At 55.5% G+C, this 16139-nt stretch overlaps 1 protein-coding gene across 1 annotated transcript in view; it reads right to left on the bottom strand.

Moving 5' to 3' along the window:
- Window positions 1-10860: 10860 nt before the first annotated feature.
- SDSL (serine dehydratase like) overlaps window positions 10861-16139 on the bottom strand; it is a 13000-nt gene continuing 7721 nt past the window's right edge. The window contains exons 4-7 of the mRNA XM_045296703.1: window positions 15467-15555; window positions 14629-14856; window positions 12208-12332; window positions 10861-11200 (exon numbers count right to left, since the gene is read on the bottom strand). Of these exons, the coding sequence (XP_045152638.1) occupies window positions 11007-11200; window positions 12208-12332; window positions 14629-14856; window positions 15467-15555 (636 nt within the window). The 3' untranslated portion in view covers window positions 10861-11006. The remainder of the gene's footprint in view (window positions 11201-12207; window positions 12333-14628; window positions 14857-15466; window positions 15556-16139) is intronic.

The raw sequence follows: 16139 nt of genomic DNA, 5'->3' as shown, positions 1-16139 counted from the left end.
AAGTGCTCGCCCGGCAGCTGCTCCCGACTTTGGGCAAAAGGCACTGTAAGTTGACACTTGCATGTCTCTTGTTTTTTTTAGGGGATGTCAGAGGGGAGAGGACAACGCCCCCACTGGGTCTAAAGTGCCCCCTACACACACACACAGACACACACACACACACACACACACACACACACAGTGTCAGAAGTCAAAGCTTCTAGCCCCTGGTTAAGGAGCGCCCAGCAGTTAAAACGCTTGGCTGTGAACCGAAAGGGCAGCGGTTGGAACCACCGGAGAAAGCGATGGCTGGCGTCTGCTTCCCGGAAAATGGCAGGCAGGTGTCTGCGGAGCAGGAACTCCACGGAGCAGGGGTCCCCATGAATCCAGGTGGGCTGGATGGCAGCAGGTTTGGTGTTTGTGTTTTGTTTCGTTTTCAACCACATGCCGCTCACTGTGTGGTCTGGGAAGCAGCCCGGTTACCCTGCACACTCGCAGGCCCCGCCCCCAACCTTCAGGTGCAGAAGCTCAGTGGTCCAGGAGGCACGTGGCAGGTTTTCAAGCATCGGCTGTGGCTTTTTCTTCATTATTATTTTTTTTTAGTCGGATGCCCAGCTTAGGTGTAAATTCGCTCTGCTCACTTGCAGCAGAGAAGCCAACTTTCTGGGCAAAGCAACCAGGTGCAGATGAAGCCCCGAACCTGGTTTCCTGCGGGGCTCTCTCCTCCGCTTATTCTGTAGGCTGCACCTGGAGTAAAGACATGCACCATGAATGGATGACTGAATGAATGAATGAATGCACCCTAGTTACCATTAACCCCCAAATGTAAGGTGACCAGACGTCCCGCTTTTGGCGGGACAGTCCCGATTCTTGGCGTTTTCAAAAAGTCCCGATTTTTGGAAAGAATGCACGACAAGCTAGGGAACGGTCTATTTGGTCCATATAGACCAAAATTTTAATCAAGACCCCTTCCCCCACCCCTGGTCAATGGTGTCCCGCTTTAAATCTGGTCACCTTACCCAAATGGCATAGGGCAGTGGTTCTCAGCCTTCCTAATCCCCCAACCATAACATTATTTTCGTTGCTACTTCATCACTGTCATTTTGCTACTGTTATGAATCGGGCGACCCCTGTAAAAGGGTCGTTCGACCCTCAAAGGGGTCGCGACCCACAGGTTGAGAACCACTGCATCTCAACAAGCTATTGCAGGATCCAAACCCCACTCATGGGTGTCAGCGTAGAACTGGGCTCCCTACAGTTTTCAGGGCCCGACTTTGTGGTAAGTAGATGGCCAGGCCTTTCCTCCACCACACTTCTGAGTGAATCTGAACCGCCAGGGGTGACCAACTTGAGACCTGGGGCTCCGTGAACCTGAGGTTGGGTACTCAACCTTTCAGAGCCACAGCCATGGTCAGATCTAACTTGGAGGGTCATGGTGAAGGTCGAATGAGGTCAGTGCCTGGCAAGGAACAGGCCTCTGAGGAATAAGAACAGAGTGAAATGATGCTAATATAGTCGTGTCAGCCAGCAAACCACTGACCCTCAGTGGACACCCGTGACCAATCGTTTGGAAGTTCTTTTACAGGGCTTTTTTCCTGGGGGGTCTCCAAGCCTTTCAGTTAGTAGCCAACTGAGGAACCAGTTGCGCCCCATGTGGTAGTTACATAACCTGGTGTCAATTTGGGATTTAAAAGGATTAAGAGCGAAGGAGTGGAGTCTATTCTGTCAATCAGGTCATAGCCAATGAGGCTTATTTGTGGGCATGGCCTTCCCCTAAGGATTCTGGGAATTCTGTATTTCCTCCTTGGAGGCGGGAGACACTTCTTTACTTCTCTCTCTCTGCTCACTCCCTTGGAGATGCTCAACTGACAAGACACATGGCACTATGCTAATAGACCCTGTGCCCTGGGAACTGGAGGAGCCACTTGGAGACCCCTGCCAGTGCTGAGATGCTTACACCGCCACTGGATGCAAAGACTTCCTACCCACTGGCTTATGATCCTCCTGCAATCGACGTCATTGCATGTGTTTCATGAGTCTGAAGAGGACTTTATAGATTAGTATCGGACATATGGGCTAATATCGGACTTAGGGGCTTGGACTGGACTGAGTTGGGATGTTTTCTGAATGTACAATCGCCCTTTATATAAAACTCTCTCTTATACAGATATGAGCCTCTATGGATTTGTTTCTCTAGTCTACCCTGACTAACACCCCCCCAGCAAGGATCTCAGTAATATGATTCAAACACTCCCAACCATCGAGTCCGTTCTAAGTCATAGCGACCCCATAGGACAGAGTAGAGCTGTCCCTGTGCGTGTCTGACACGGTGGCTCTTCAGAGGTGTTGTCACTCGTGTTAGAGGCTGTTGGGTCAGTTCTGACTCATAGTGACCCTACGCACAACTGAATGAACCCCTGTTGGGTCCTGCACCATCCTTACAATCATTGTTACATTTGAGGCCATCCATGCAGCCACTGTGTCCATCCATCTCATCCAGGGCTTTCCTCGTTTTTTCGCTGCCCCTCTACTTTACTTTACTTCTCCAGAGACCGGTCTCCCCTGACAACATGTTCAAAGTATGTGAGATCAAATCTCACCATCCTTGCCTTGAAGGAGTATCTGGCTGTACTTCTTTTTTTTTCTTTTTTTTTTCTGGCTGTACTTCTTCCCCGACAGATCTGTGTGTTCTTTTGGTAGTCCACGTTACCTTCAATGTCCTTTGCCAGCCTCATACTTCAAACCCTCAATTCTTCTTTGGTCTTCTTTATTCAATGTCCAACAGGGCATTCTGCAGGAGTAGAAAGCCTCCTCTTTCTCCCACAGAGAGCCTGGTGGTTTTGAACTGCTGACCTTGCGGTTGGCAGCCCAACAAGTAAAGCACTATGCTACCAGGCATTCTCAGTAGTAATAAATTTTGTTATGAATAATAATATTTATTATGTAGTATTGGCCATTTATTGGCTTCTCTGGTATTGTTACTACCCTGGTGGCATACATGGGTTAAATACTAGGCAGCTAACCAAAAGAATGGTGGTTCAAATCCACCAGTCTGCTGTAAAAAGGATGAGATGCTTTGGAAATAGAGATATTGCTTCTATCAGATGGTGAGGAGTCAGAATCGACTGTACAGCATCATGTTATGGGTATTCTCCTTTCTTCTTTTAGAAAATGCTTAAAACAATCAAAACAACAACAAGGGCTTCACAACCTATTTGTACAAAACACAGCTTATTACTTTCCAGACTAGTCCTTAAGACATCTGTGTCACCCAATGGAAAATGATAAGGGCCCTGGCGGTGCCTCAGAGTAGGTACTGGATTGGTAGCCCCAAGGACAGAAGTTCAAGCCCACCAGCCTCTCCTTGGGAGAAAGATGAGGTTGTCCACTCCCGTAATGTTTTACAGACTCAGAGCCCCAGCACAGGGCGGCTATGAGTTGGAATCGACCCCACAGTGGCAGTGGGTTTTGTATTCGGTACAGACAAAATGAGTCTGATCCCTAGGCAGAGGGCCAGGCCTGCTAAAGAGTAACTTGACAGTCTGTTAAAAATAAATCCACCGCCGATGGGCAAATGGATGAACAAGAAACACCGGGGAATAGTACGCAGCCATAAACAAGGTTGAAGGAGGGGTGAATTGCATCCAGTGAGAGAATCCAGTTACAACCCCTACCTTCTGCTGTATGTTCCTTGCTAGATGAAATTCCTGAATCCACAGAGACAGGAAACAGACTGGTGGGTGCTGGGGGGGGCAGGGGAGGGGGGTGTGGAGTTTGGGGGAGATGACTTAGTGGGCGTGGAGTTTCCTTTTGAGGGGTGGGACAGGGAGAATGTTCTGGAACTAGATGTTGTGATAGCCCAACATGGTCCGTGTCCCCGATGGTCAACTCTAAAATGGCTTAATCTTGTGTGATGTGGATTTCACCTAACTGAAAAAACAAAACAAACCCCAACCGGCCCTGGAAAATAAAGAGAAGAATTGCTACTGTCTTATGCTAATCAGGGGCACAGGCAGGTACAGACAGAGCACCCAAAACCAGCTGAAATCCACATGGCTGCAGTCTCCTGGAGTCTTGGGACCCTGGAGCATCGCCAAGCGACTAGGTGTTCAGGCCTCGGCTGCGCCTGCCCAGGCATTGTCAGGGAAAGGGTCTGCCCCGGTCTTTTTCTTGAGGTCCCTGAAATCAACATAGCAGGTGGCCTAGAGAGGGGCGGGGGGAGCCCTGGAGGAACTGGGCGCATTGCAGAGGGCACAGCCATGGGCACCTTGCGATCAGAGACTCTCTGCTCGGTACCAGCCATGCTTCAACACCTCTCTGTCGCTGTTGCTGCTGCTTAGCTGCCACCGGGCCCTGCTGGACCACAGAAGGAGACCTTGTCGCCCCATCCTTGCCGTGCCCGGAATGTCCGCCTATATCTCGGTAGCCGGTCTACCAATCCATCCCACGGAGGGCCACCTTGGGCTGGGCTGGGCTGGCTCTCTCCTTCACCAGACACGTTGTCCTCCTCCAACGACTGACCCCTCCTGAGGGCGTGACCGGTGTAAGCACGTGGACAAGGCTGCCTGGTGGGCCACCGGGCGTTCATCGGCTGCTCTGGGGGAGGAGACCGCCAGGCCTTTCTTCCTAGTCTGGAGGCTCTGGTGGTGCTTGAAATATCTGTGTCACAGCTTCACACAGCAGCACCCTCCAGCCACCACACCCTTGCCTAGCCCAGGGCACCGAGGGCTCTGGATCTGGATCTGGATCTGACTCTAGGATTTGGCACAGCAGGAGCCGGCTCCAGCGGGATGCCATTGTTTAGGTGTCCATGGTAGGGCTTTCCACTTGCGTGTTCCAATTCTGGGAAGGGATCCTGTCTTCTTCCATGGCTAGCGGTGACCGTGTTTTCTTGCTCGATCACATCTAAGGCTTAAGGGGAAAGAGGAGCTAGCCTCCTTGCCATTCTCCACTTGACTCCTAAGCGATCCTGTAGGACCCAGTGGAACAACCCCAAAGGACTTCCAAGGCTGTCATTCACGGAAGCTGGTGCCACGCCTCTCTCCCACAGAGTGCGGCTGGTGGATTCGAACCACTGACTTTTGGGTTGGCAATGGTATGCACCCTTAAAAAAACCCCAACTCCCTGCTGTCAGGTCAATTCCCACCCAAAGCATCCCTAGAGGACAGGGGAAAGCCGGCCCCGTAGGTCTCTGAGCCTGTACTTTGTATTTCTCCTTCTCTCCCTTGGGGCGGCTAGTGGATTTGAACAGCTGACCTGACAGTGAGCAGCCCAATAGGTAACCACCCTGCCACAGGAGAAGCCTCAGGACTGGCCGTCTGGGTGGGTGCAGCTCCCACAGTCTCCAGTGTTCATTTTCCTTGCCTGAAAAGTGGAGTTTGGAGGTGGGGCTGAGACCCCACCATCAAGTTGTGCAGACCCCTCCCTGCCTCTCTGAACACAGCTTCTGCTCTGTGTGCTCTAATACCCAGGAACGCTCAGCCGAAGCTCTAGAAGGCGCTGCTTCTGGGCTCCAGGGTCACCGCTGTGAACTGGATGGGTGGTGCCCGGCCCTCCTGGAGGAAGCCAGGCCGTGATTAGGGGAGAAATCAAGCAGGAACTCCAAACCAGGGTGCTAACAGAAGGTGCTGAGGGAGAGTGTGCCGGGTGTTGGGAGAAGTGGGCGAGGTCCTCACTCTAGTGCAAAATTGAAAGGGGCGGGGCGCAGGGGGTGACAGAAGCACAGCATCCCAAAGAAGTACGATCGTCATGCTGTATTTTTAAAGTGAAAATGAATGCCCGCGAGTCCATGGGGACCGAGGTCCAACTGTCCGCCCAGACAGGATGGAGTCGGGGATCTTTCCTCAGATCTCAGCCCAACTGGCAAGTTCTCCTGACTTGGCTCCCAAATGTCCCCCCAAAGGGAGGCTCTTTGTTCCTCCCCACCCCCACTCCTCGCCCTGGGCCCAGAGTCAGGTGCAGACCGAGGACTGGCTGGGGTGGAAAGTCTATGGGCGCGCCTGGATGGGCTGGTGTTGCTCTAACAGAAACACCTTCAGGGAGCAATGTTAGCAAACAGAAATGGATTCTCTCGGTTTCAGAGCCTGGGAATCCAAATTCAGAGGGCCAGCTCTGGGGTGCAGGGTTTCTCTCTTGGGAGAGAGGTCCTTGTCCCTTCCAACAGCGGCCCCTGGGCGATCCCCAGGTGGCATGGTGTCTGTCTGTCCCCATTTCTGCCCACTCGCTAGCTTGTGGTTTTAACTCACACCCTACACTCATCCTGCCTCAAACAGGGTTATAACCACAGGTGGTGGGGGGGGGTGGTGGTGTTAGGGTTAGGACTGCACCTATTCAGGGGGTGAAATCCTATCCAACAGAGGGCATACTCAATCATCGAGCTAAATCTTTGATTGGTTCAAAATCCAAACAGGGGAAACCGGTCTCAGAGCATGGACCCCTCACCGGCTGTCGTCCAGAAAGACAGGCTCTGACAGGGCTACAGGGGCCTTTGGCGAGCGAGGCAGGGCCCGGAACAGCCCAGACGAGGACCCCAAGGTGAGACCAAGCTTGGTGGGTTCTAGGAAGAACAAGGGGCCCTGTGGCTGTCATCCTATGAATCAGTGCTGTGGCCGCTGAGGCTAAATGGGCCGGAGCCCTAGGCCAAGGTGAAAGGTTGACCCTGTGTCAGGGCCAGGGAGTGGTCTAGCCCAGGGATGCAAAGGTCGCCCCCAGGCTTGTGTAGGATAACTCTGGCTGCTGGGTAGCAACTCAACTGGGCAGGGCCTGGGGGGAGGGCCGTGGAGAGACGGCTGCCATTGCCCTGGTGAGGGGCGGAGCCGACTTGGTGCCCTCGATGGTGGCTCTTCACCCAGAAGCCTTTGCGAGATGGTTTTGTTCCCCCGTTTTGCAGAAGAGGAAACTGAGGCTCCGAGAGGTTCCTTCGCCTGCTCAGGGGTCCTCACTAGAAGGGGCCCAAGATGAAATCTGGACCCGGGTGGGTCTGCTGCCCACCTGACCAGCTCAGAGGAGTCTGTGGATGGTGCAGGGGGGCGGGCTATGAGTTGGAGAGTCATGTCCCGCCAGAGGGCCCGTGGAAAAAAGGGCTGGCAATCCATTCCAAGAACCGTCCACTGCAAGCACAACGGAGCACAGTTCTACTCCAGGGGTCCCCAGGGGTCAGAGCCCACTCCAGGACGACTGCCTCACCCGGCCCGTGTAACAGTAGCCAAGCCTCAGTGTCCTGATCTGCAGTAAGGGTCGACGGACAGCACCCACCTCCACGGGTTGAGGCATCTTGGGAGAAAGGCAGCAAACCCACAGCCTTTTGCCACTCGGCTCTCTCTCCCTGTTCTTCCCTCAAAGCAGAAACTTTGGTATTTGTTCTTTAAACATTTGTTTTATTCTATCGGGGTTTTCTCCTTTCTTTTTTGGAAAGGGAAGGATTGGGGAAGGTAATCAGTTTTCGGACTTAAGATAAAAAAATCGCACGAGAGCGTCCGCCTGACTCTTGATAATGAATGGGGCGGCTTGTAATAGGATTCTCCCGCCTGCGGCATTCCCAGGAAACACCTTTTTACATAAGATATTGCCCGCGCTGGCCTGGCAGGCGTTGATTTATGGGGTGCCTGGCTCCAGAAAACCTCTCCTGGGGTCGCCAGCCAGTGGAATTTATCAGGGAGTTTGGACGCGAGGCAAGAAGCCGGCCGGTGACATTTTTGGTGGAATTTTCAAAGCACAAATGCTGGGGGAAAGGAGAGGCCGGGGGGACGAGCGGGGGCCGGAGAGGGGGTCCGGGCAGGCTGTCTTCTCCGAGCAGAGCTGGGGCCCGGGATTCTTGGCGTGTGATTTATGGAGAGGGGCTGGGCTTGCAGGAGAAGACATTTGAGGGGTGCGACCCGGAGGAGGGATGTGTGTGGGGGGGTGTGGATCACCAGGCCCAGATGCACTGTGGGGACCAGGTTGGCCCCAGTCTGACCATCCGACGGGATGTTCCGGGGCAGAATGAAGTAGCACCCGCAGTTTCTTTGCTTAAGGCCAGGAGACTGGCTTTTTGAGCCCTGCTGTCCGCCAGCCCTGGTTGAGGTCAATGCTTAACCTGCCCCTAAAGGCTGGGCGTTCGAGTCCACGCAGCGAGGCGCTTTAGAAGAAACGCCTGGTACTCTGCTTCCAGAAATGCAGCCTCTGAAATCCCCCAAGATGGTCCTCTGATGCTCGTGGCTGCATGAGCGGGAGCTGGTGGCAAGCACGTGAGCCTGCGTGCATGCCCCCGCCGCGTGGGACACACGTGTATGCAGGCACAGCCACAGCCACTCATATACAACGTGGGCTGCCAAGCCCACCTGAGCTGCCACTTCCCTCCCCCACATGAAGGGCAGCCCTCTCTCTGCAGCACCCTGCGGTGAACCCAGCACCTGCTCAGGCTGTAGAGGCGGGACAGCGCCTGCTCCCATTCCCTGCCCTCCTAGGCTGGGCCTCCCCCAGTCACTTTGCTCCACTGGCTGCTTGAGGTGAGGCCCCTGGAGGCAAGGCTCACAGGAGCTGCAAGAGGTAGAACCGACAGGGTCCCAGCTGGAGTGGGGGGAGCCGGGCATATCTCAGGCAGGTACACACACCTGGCGGCAGGTGTTCTCCACGTAGGTTAGTCAAACACGGAACCACCCCCTGTTCCCCAGCCCCCTGTTTCCCCAGCTGAGAGCTCCCAGGAGAACAAGGCACTATCCCAAGATGCTCTCTGCCCCTGCCCATCCCTGTCACGTCACGTCAGAACAGCTATTCCCAGTTTTGTGCTCTCCCTGGGGCTTCGGCCCGGTTTCCCTGGAACCAAGGGAAGATCATTGGCCTGTGTTATCTGGACTGGGTCAACAGTGGCCTCGGCTACTTATCTCCCCCTCACTGGGACCGTGCGGGGGGGTTAGGGGGGTGGGAGGTGGAGGGACGGGGATGGACGAACAGCAGCTGAGACATCTCCCAGGAGGGCAGGCAATCAGGGGAGGTTGTGGACAGAGGTCTGGCTAGAGCCAGAGCACCTGGGGTCCAGGTGGACCACTCCCCTGGGAGGGCCAAGAGGAGCACCGCTGACTGATGTCATCCAGGGAGGCTTCCTGGAGGAGGCTGCCCTCACACTGGGCTTGGAAGCATCGTGTTTAGAAGCATAGAGGGCAGGGCAGGGACAGGACGGGGCTCAAGCCGGGGGAAGGGGCTGTGAGAGGGTGAGACACAGCACCCATGGCCACGCAGTTTTCTTCAATGTCAAATTCCTGATTTTCCGGAATTTTCTATGGGGCCTGTGTGGCCTGCAGGGAATGGCCCTACCTCACTCCCCTCGGTTGCAAAACAGGGACAATAATAGTATTCTCACGTGGGTGTAGCCCAGCTCTAAGGACACAGCGGGTGCCCAGAAAGCCTGGCTCTTCCGCACTCCCTGTCCCTGGGGGAGAAAAGCTGGGGAAAGGGTAAGCACTAGGATGGGCTAGGGAAAGAGGCCTAGAGATCCAATCCTGGAAAACCTGCTAATGTAAACCCTCTGGCTCTCAGCAGGGCAGTGTGCAACTGACCCCCGGGGACGGCCCAGTATGGACGGCATTCTGCTCTGTTTATGGGCGGGGGGGCCCGCGCCCCGCAACATTGACTTGGCAATCCCCAGTAGCCCTCCGGAAGCAGCCCATTTTACAGATGGGAAGACCAAGGCCCTAAGCGCCAGCTTTATTTGTTCAAGGTCAGCAGCTAGTCAGGTGGGTCAAAGCAGTGGTTCCCACCTGCCCAGTCCAGCTTTGGGGCTCTCCTGACTTGGTTGGTGAGGGGGGGTCTCACCCCAGCAGGCCCGAGGGAACCCTGGCATTTAAGGGTTATGCTGAGATCATCCACCAGTTTTGCCCACCCCCCTTCGGTCATCCATCTATCCATCCTCCTGTCTGCCATCCCCTCCGAGAGGGGTGTCACTCGGCTGAGGTCACACAGCCTGCAGGAGCTAGGTTCTGCGATGGCCTGCGTGGCTCTGGGTGGGCCCCACGCTTTTCTGAGTCTCCTGGTTCAGCACGATTGATGAGGGATTGGACAAGGCGCCCTCCATCCCATCCCAGACCCATGGACCGGAAAGATGTAGATAGAGTCAAGTCAGGCCCAGAGAGGCCCTTTCTGTGGGCGCCAGCCTTCCGCATAGAAGACTCGTTGCTGCCCCCTGGTGGCTTCAAGAGTCTCATTCCCCAGGCCTTTCCCAGAGGCCGAGGGCCCTGTTTGCTTGTTGGGATGCTAACTGGAAGATCAGCAGTTCGAAACCACCGGCTGCTCCTGTCAGAAGCATGACAGTCTTGGAAACTCACATGGGCAGTTCCTCCTCGTCCTGTAGAGTCACTTGATGGTGGTGAGTTCGGGGGATCTTCCTTCCCCACCCCCGCCCCCCATGGGTGCAACTTAAAACCCCACCCATACGAAAGAGCTGAGGTCCACACAAACCAGGGCTGGGCCCTATTCCAGCTGGGTGACCTGGGGCAAATTACCTGACAGACCTGTGCCTTGGTTCCCCCAACAGTAAACCAGATGGTGATAATGACCCCTAAGCAAGTCCCTTAGCAACTATTCAAGGAGGAGCTCAGTAGGGCTTTCTGTCCCATAACAAGCTCTCTGGGGGGTGGGGGAGGGAGGGTGGGACTGTTGACTGCTGTCCTCCCCATCCAGGTCTAAAGAGGGACAGAGCCCATCAACCTGAGCAGGTGCCTCAGGTAAGGAATGCCCTTGTAGGTGTTTGGCGTGGCTGGATCCCGTGGGCAAACCTGAGTTTTCAAGCCACTGAGACCAGGCTGTGTCCCCTGGAGTCACCCAGTCACAGAGCCTGCCTCAGAGTTACATGCACCTTCCACACGCTTCTTGGAAGGTTCCGTGAAGACCAGGTCCACAAGGTCGCACTCAGGTCATAAAGGGTTTATTGGCTGGGGCGGAGCCAAAAGGAGTGTTTAGGAGGACTTCCTGCAGGAGGCGGCAGCACCGAAGCGTCCACGGCTAACAGGTGTGCCCATGTTCCCCTCCACCAGCCACAAGGAAGCCCGGAGCCCTTAGCTCTCTCCCAGCTGGGCTTTCAAGGCCTGCAGCTCCCGGCTATCAATGCTGTTGCCCCCGCACACGATGACCACCACTGAGGCTAGGGAGGGGCTGAGGCGGCCCTCAGCTTGCAGACGCCCAAGAAGGCCTGAGTAGATGGCTGCCAGGGCCGCCCCGCAGGCAGGTTCCACCAGCATCCGCTCATCGTCTGCCAAGAGGGGGTGGTGAGGGTGGGGAGAGGAGAGGAAGGAGGTGGGGAGAGAGAGTGAGCTAATGCTCAGCAGGCTCTGGACACCCCAAACCCATGATGTCATCCATCCACCCATCCATCATCCATCCATTCACCCCTTCATCCATCCATCTCCCCAGCCATCATTCGTCTGCCTCTTGGCCCATCCATCAACCTGACCATCTACCTACCTATCTATTCACCACCCCCATCCATCATCACACTGTCTGTCAGTCCATCCATCAGGGTGTCTATCCATCAGTGTTGTCCATCCACCCATCAGCCATCCTTCCATCCATTCCCCCCACTATCTGTCATCTGACCATTTGCCTGGCTGTCCATTCATCAATATGCCCATTGATCAATGTGACCATCCATCCATCCACCCATTTCTCTATCACCCACCAATCCATGACCCCATCAATTTATCCTTCCATCCATCCATCCATCCATCCATCCATCCATCCATCCATCCATCCATCCACATCTATCTACCCGTTATATACTTTCCCACTCACCCATCCATTCATCCATTCATTCCACAAATATTTACTGAGCTCCACTCCCTGCCGGGCCCTGGAGACACAGCCTTGAGCAAGATGCGCCAGGTCCTGCCTTAGGGAACTCACCTTGTTCCGTTGGACAGAATGATAAGAACTACATCGTTAGGAACAGATGGCTTGCCACCCAGGCAGCCTCAGCCTCAGGCAGGGGAGGCTTCCTGGAGGAAGCAGAGTTCCCCTTCCTCACGAGAAAACCGATAATGAGCAGAACCCAGGATGGGCATGCTTGGGGGAAGGACAGCATGCATGACAGCCAGAAAGCTAGGATGGCAGGGTTCGCTCCTTCCTCACTCTTCCCTCCAACTGGCTCAGTGTGCACTCATTTTGTAGTTGCCGGTACCTAGCCCTGCATTAGGAGCTGAGGGTGGGACTGGGGTTGGGGAGGGGGGAGATAGGGGGAGGGGCTGGGCTGCACCCACTCACCTAGGAAACGCTGCACCGCATTCACGGCCTCCGAGTCCTGTACCACCTCAGAGATGATGGTGCACTCCCGCGTGCACGCCAGGGCCCGAGCGGCCACTGTCTTGGCACCCAGGCACTTGGCCACACTGCAGGATGGGAGGGGGAGGACCAGGGTGCCAGTGAGCCGGAGACTCAGGGCCCTCTCTGCGCAGCCCCAGCCCCAGGGGGCCCGCTCCCAGCCTGGGGAGGTCTGGAGCTGCTTTCTAAACGGCTCCTTGGCCACTTGCACAGAATAAGCGCTTCATCAAGATGGTCCCCAAGGCCGCGTTGCGTTCAGATGCCCTGCCGTCTATGAGAGGAGCCCTGGCGGCCTAGTGGATTTCATGCTAGGCTGCTAACTGCAAGGTCAGCAGTTCAAAACCACCAGGCAACTCCCGGCGAAAGAAGAGGCTTTCTATTATGGTACACAGTTACAGCCTTAGAAAGCCACAGGGGCAGTTCTACCTGGCCCTGTTATGGCCACTATGGGTTGGGATCAACTCGATGGCAGTGAGTTTGGGTTTCTGGTTTTGCTGTGTACGGAATCATCTCCCAAGGGCCAGCCCTTGGGCTGGGAGTGAGGGGGGGGGGCGTGTTCCACTATGTGGAAGGTGCTAGGGTCCCATGTAGGGGGTGAGGAAGGGTCTGGGGTGGGACGCCACCCTGTTTGCTCTGAAGAAACGCTGTCAGCTGGATTAAAATCAGTTCTAAAATTCAGTGTGTGTGCAGAATCCAGGTCAGAGAAACCCCCCAGGAACAGCAATGGGAGTAGCGACCAGGAGGGGATGGAGAAGGTGTGGGGAGACGGGGGAGGGAGGGGGAATTGATTGCAATGCTTGCCCCCACTCCCACCCCAGGGGGATGAACAACAGACAGTGGTCGGTGTAAGATATGAAAATAGTAATTTATAAATTTTAAAAGAGGAGCTGATACCAAGGGCTCAAGTAGAAAGAAAATGTTTTGAGAATGATGATGGCAACAAAGGTACAAATGTGCTTGACACGATGGATGGATGGATGGTTGTAAGAGCTGTAAGAGACCCCAATAAAAGGATTCATTAAAATAAAAAATGCCAGGGGTGTGTGTGTGTGTGTGTGTGTGTGTGTGTGTGTGTGTGTTGGGGGGAGTGGTGGGATACTTGGGGAGCGGCTCTACCCTGTCCAATGGGGTCGCTACCAGGCAGCTTCGACTCCATGGCAGTGAGCTTGTTTGTTTGGGGATCAGAGCCCATGGGTGCATGCAGACCCCACTGTATGGTTCGTAGCGACAGCCCCACCCATGTGTACCGTCCTGGGACCCCGTCGGAGCTTATCAAACAACACAGAGGGCATGACCCCAATTATGCAAAGGAAATCATTCCCTCCGCGAGTGTGTGTCTATATGCACCTGCGAGGGACCAGCGATGTTTTCACACGTAGGTGAAAAAATAAAACGTTATACAGGCACAGAGATACATCCCCAAACAAAGCCAACCCATTGTCATAGAGTTGATTCTGGCTCAGAGTGGGACCCTGTAGGGCAGCGTAGAGCTGCCCCTTGGGGTTCTGAAGCTGCGACCCTTATGGAAGTTGACTTAGCTCCCTAGCACTTAAGCCCGTACCACCAGGACTGCTTCATATGCACACAGGGGGAGGAGGGCGGTGGAATAAACCCTCAATGGGAAACCATCCCGCCTGTCTGATGTCTGAGTGGTGGGATCAGGGGTGGCATTTAGCTTACGTCACTTACTAATATGACACTTCAGCCAGTGTCACTTCTAGTTTAACTGCAACATCCTGAAACCGCTTCTCCAAACCCAAACCAAACTCGCCGCCATGGAGTGGGTGCTGACACAGCGGCTCTAGAGGGCAGGGTGGAACCCGCCCCTCTGGGGTTTCTAAGACGTTAACGCTTTACGGGGAGTAGACAGCCCCGTCTTTCTCCCACGGAGTGGCGGGTGGTTTCAAACTGCTGACCTTGAGATTGGCAGCCTAATGCATAAGCACTGTACCTCCAGGGCCCCTTGAGATGGCTTCTGCAAGGATCCACACTCATGAAGGGGCGGGATTGACACGCGTCTTACATTCCCGGCCTGTGTCTGTTTTCTCCACTGCTGGCTCACGCAAGGAGTCATGGCAGTGCAGTGGTTACGTGTTCTGTGGTGCACTCAAAGGCCGTCTGCTTCTGGGTGGAGGAGGGGGATCCCAGCCTTGGGGACCCTATGGGGTGGTTCTGCTCAGTCCCCTGGGGTCACTGCACGCCGGCATTGGCTGGAAGGCAGTGTGTGATTTGGGGGTTTCGGTTCTGTTTGTTTGCCTTCTAACTTACACTCGGCCCACGGTAGCTTGGAGGGCCCTCTCTGCCACCTCTCGGACCAGGAGTCTCGGGGCAATGATGCCCGCCCCCACATTTGTCCATGCTCACCTGGTAATGGCTGGCAGAGTGACTGGACGGCCGGCCTGGATGGCCGCGTTGAAGCAGTGGGCCCCACGGGTCTCCATGGCGATGACTGGTACGTGCTGCCAGCCCACCTCTGCCAGGCCAGCTGCCACCCCGGCCAGGAGCCCCCCGCCCCCCACCGCCAGCACCAGGGCGCCTGGTGGGGCTCCCAGCACTGCCTTCAGCTCTTGAACCAGACTGGCATGGCCTTCCCTGGGGAGGGAGCGGGAGGAGAGACAGGGTCAGGGAAGGCCCCAGCCCTAAGTCCCTTCCCCCTGTGTACACCACCCAGTCCCTGTCCCTGGCAAGGGGACCCTACCACATGCAGATCATCTCTAATACACTCTTGTTACAGCCTTCCTCCCTCCCCTGCACCTCCTCAGATGTTACCCCAATAAACACCCCCACAGTGGGGGGCGGGCAAGGTGATAGTATGGTTGAAAGGGGACTGGCCCAGCCCCAATTCTGACTTCCAAACCCCCATCCTGACCCTTGTCCGCTTGGTGTGTTTTCTTGGGGAAGTTGCTGGGCCCCCTGAGCCTCAGTGTCCTTAAGCAGCCAAACCCACCATGGGGGAGGGAGAGGAGAGTGCCAGGGCCCGGCTCAGTAGGCAGCCCCAGCGATGCTCATTCCCATTTTACACCCAGGGAAACTGAGGCCCGGGGCAGCCTTGCACAAAACCAGGAACTCGAAAGTGGCAAAAAGAAGGGTCTGAATTCTGACTCCAAAGCCTCTCCCCCCACCTCACCTCCGCCCCGGGGCTCAGTTTCCCTTTGTGATCCAGGGGGGTTGCCACAGGTCTGAGGAGGGTCACTGAGCTTACCATATCAGGGGGTGGTCAAAAGGGGGCACGTGCACCCAGCCATCCTGCCTGGCCAACTCCTGAGCCTTCATATTGGCGTCATCCCAGACCTAGAGAAAACAGACAGGGACGTCCCGTGAACCCTAGTGTTGGGACCACGGGGTCGTGAGGGGCAGAGCCTTGGGGTCTCCTAGTGGGCCCTGGAGCCACCTGTCTGGTGAGAGCCCTGGGATGAAACCAGAGTTCCACGGACCCAGGAGCCTCCCGGGACAAAGGGCAAGACTTAGAGGCGGCCCAGAGGCGAGGAGGAAGTGGCAGTGTGACACCGTGAGGTGAAACATCCACGAGGCACCCTGTGCCCCTCTCAGCCCCTCTGTCATCACCCTGGAGAGGGACACGCCCAGGTGACCACTGGGCAGAGAAGGTGAAGGGACACATGAGGACCTTCAGTGTCCTGCCTGCAACCTGGAGCCCGAACCGTCTTCACCGGCCCACAGACACTTAAGCAAGAAAAACGAGTCTCTCAGGAGCCACTGCGGATGGGGGGCTGTTTGTTCCACAGCAGTCCCGAGCACAAGCGCTGATGAGTACAGCTGTGGTCATTACCTCACCTGCTGTCAACATGAGACTTAGGAGTGAAGGGGTGGGGTTTACCTGTCAATCAGGTCACAGCTTGATGACTTCATTTGGAGAT

Source organism: Echinops telfairi, unplaced genomic scaffold (assembly GCF_000313985.2).
Source record: "Echinops telfairi isolate 266 unplaced genomic scaffold, ASM31398v2 ScPeMD7_7412;HRSCAF=8450, whole genome shotgun sequence".
Classification (NCBI taxonomy): Eukaryota; Metazoa; Chordata; class Mammalia; order Afrosoricida; family Tenrecidae; genus Echinops; species Echinops telfairi.
This window is presented reverse-complemented; position numbering and strand designations above follow the sequence as displayed.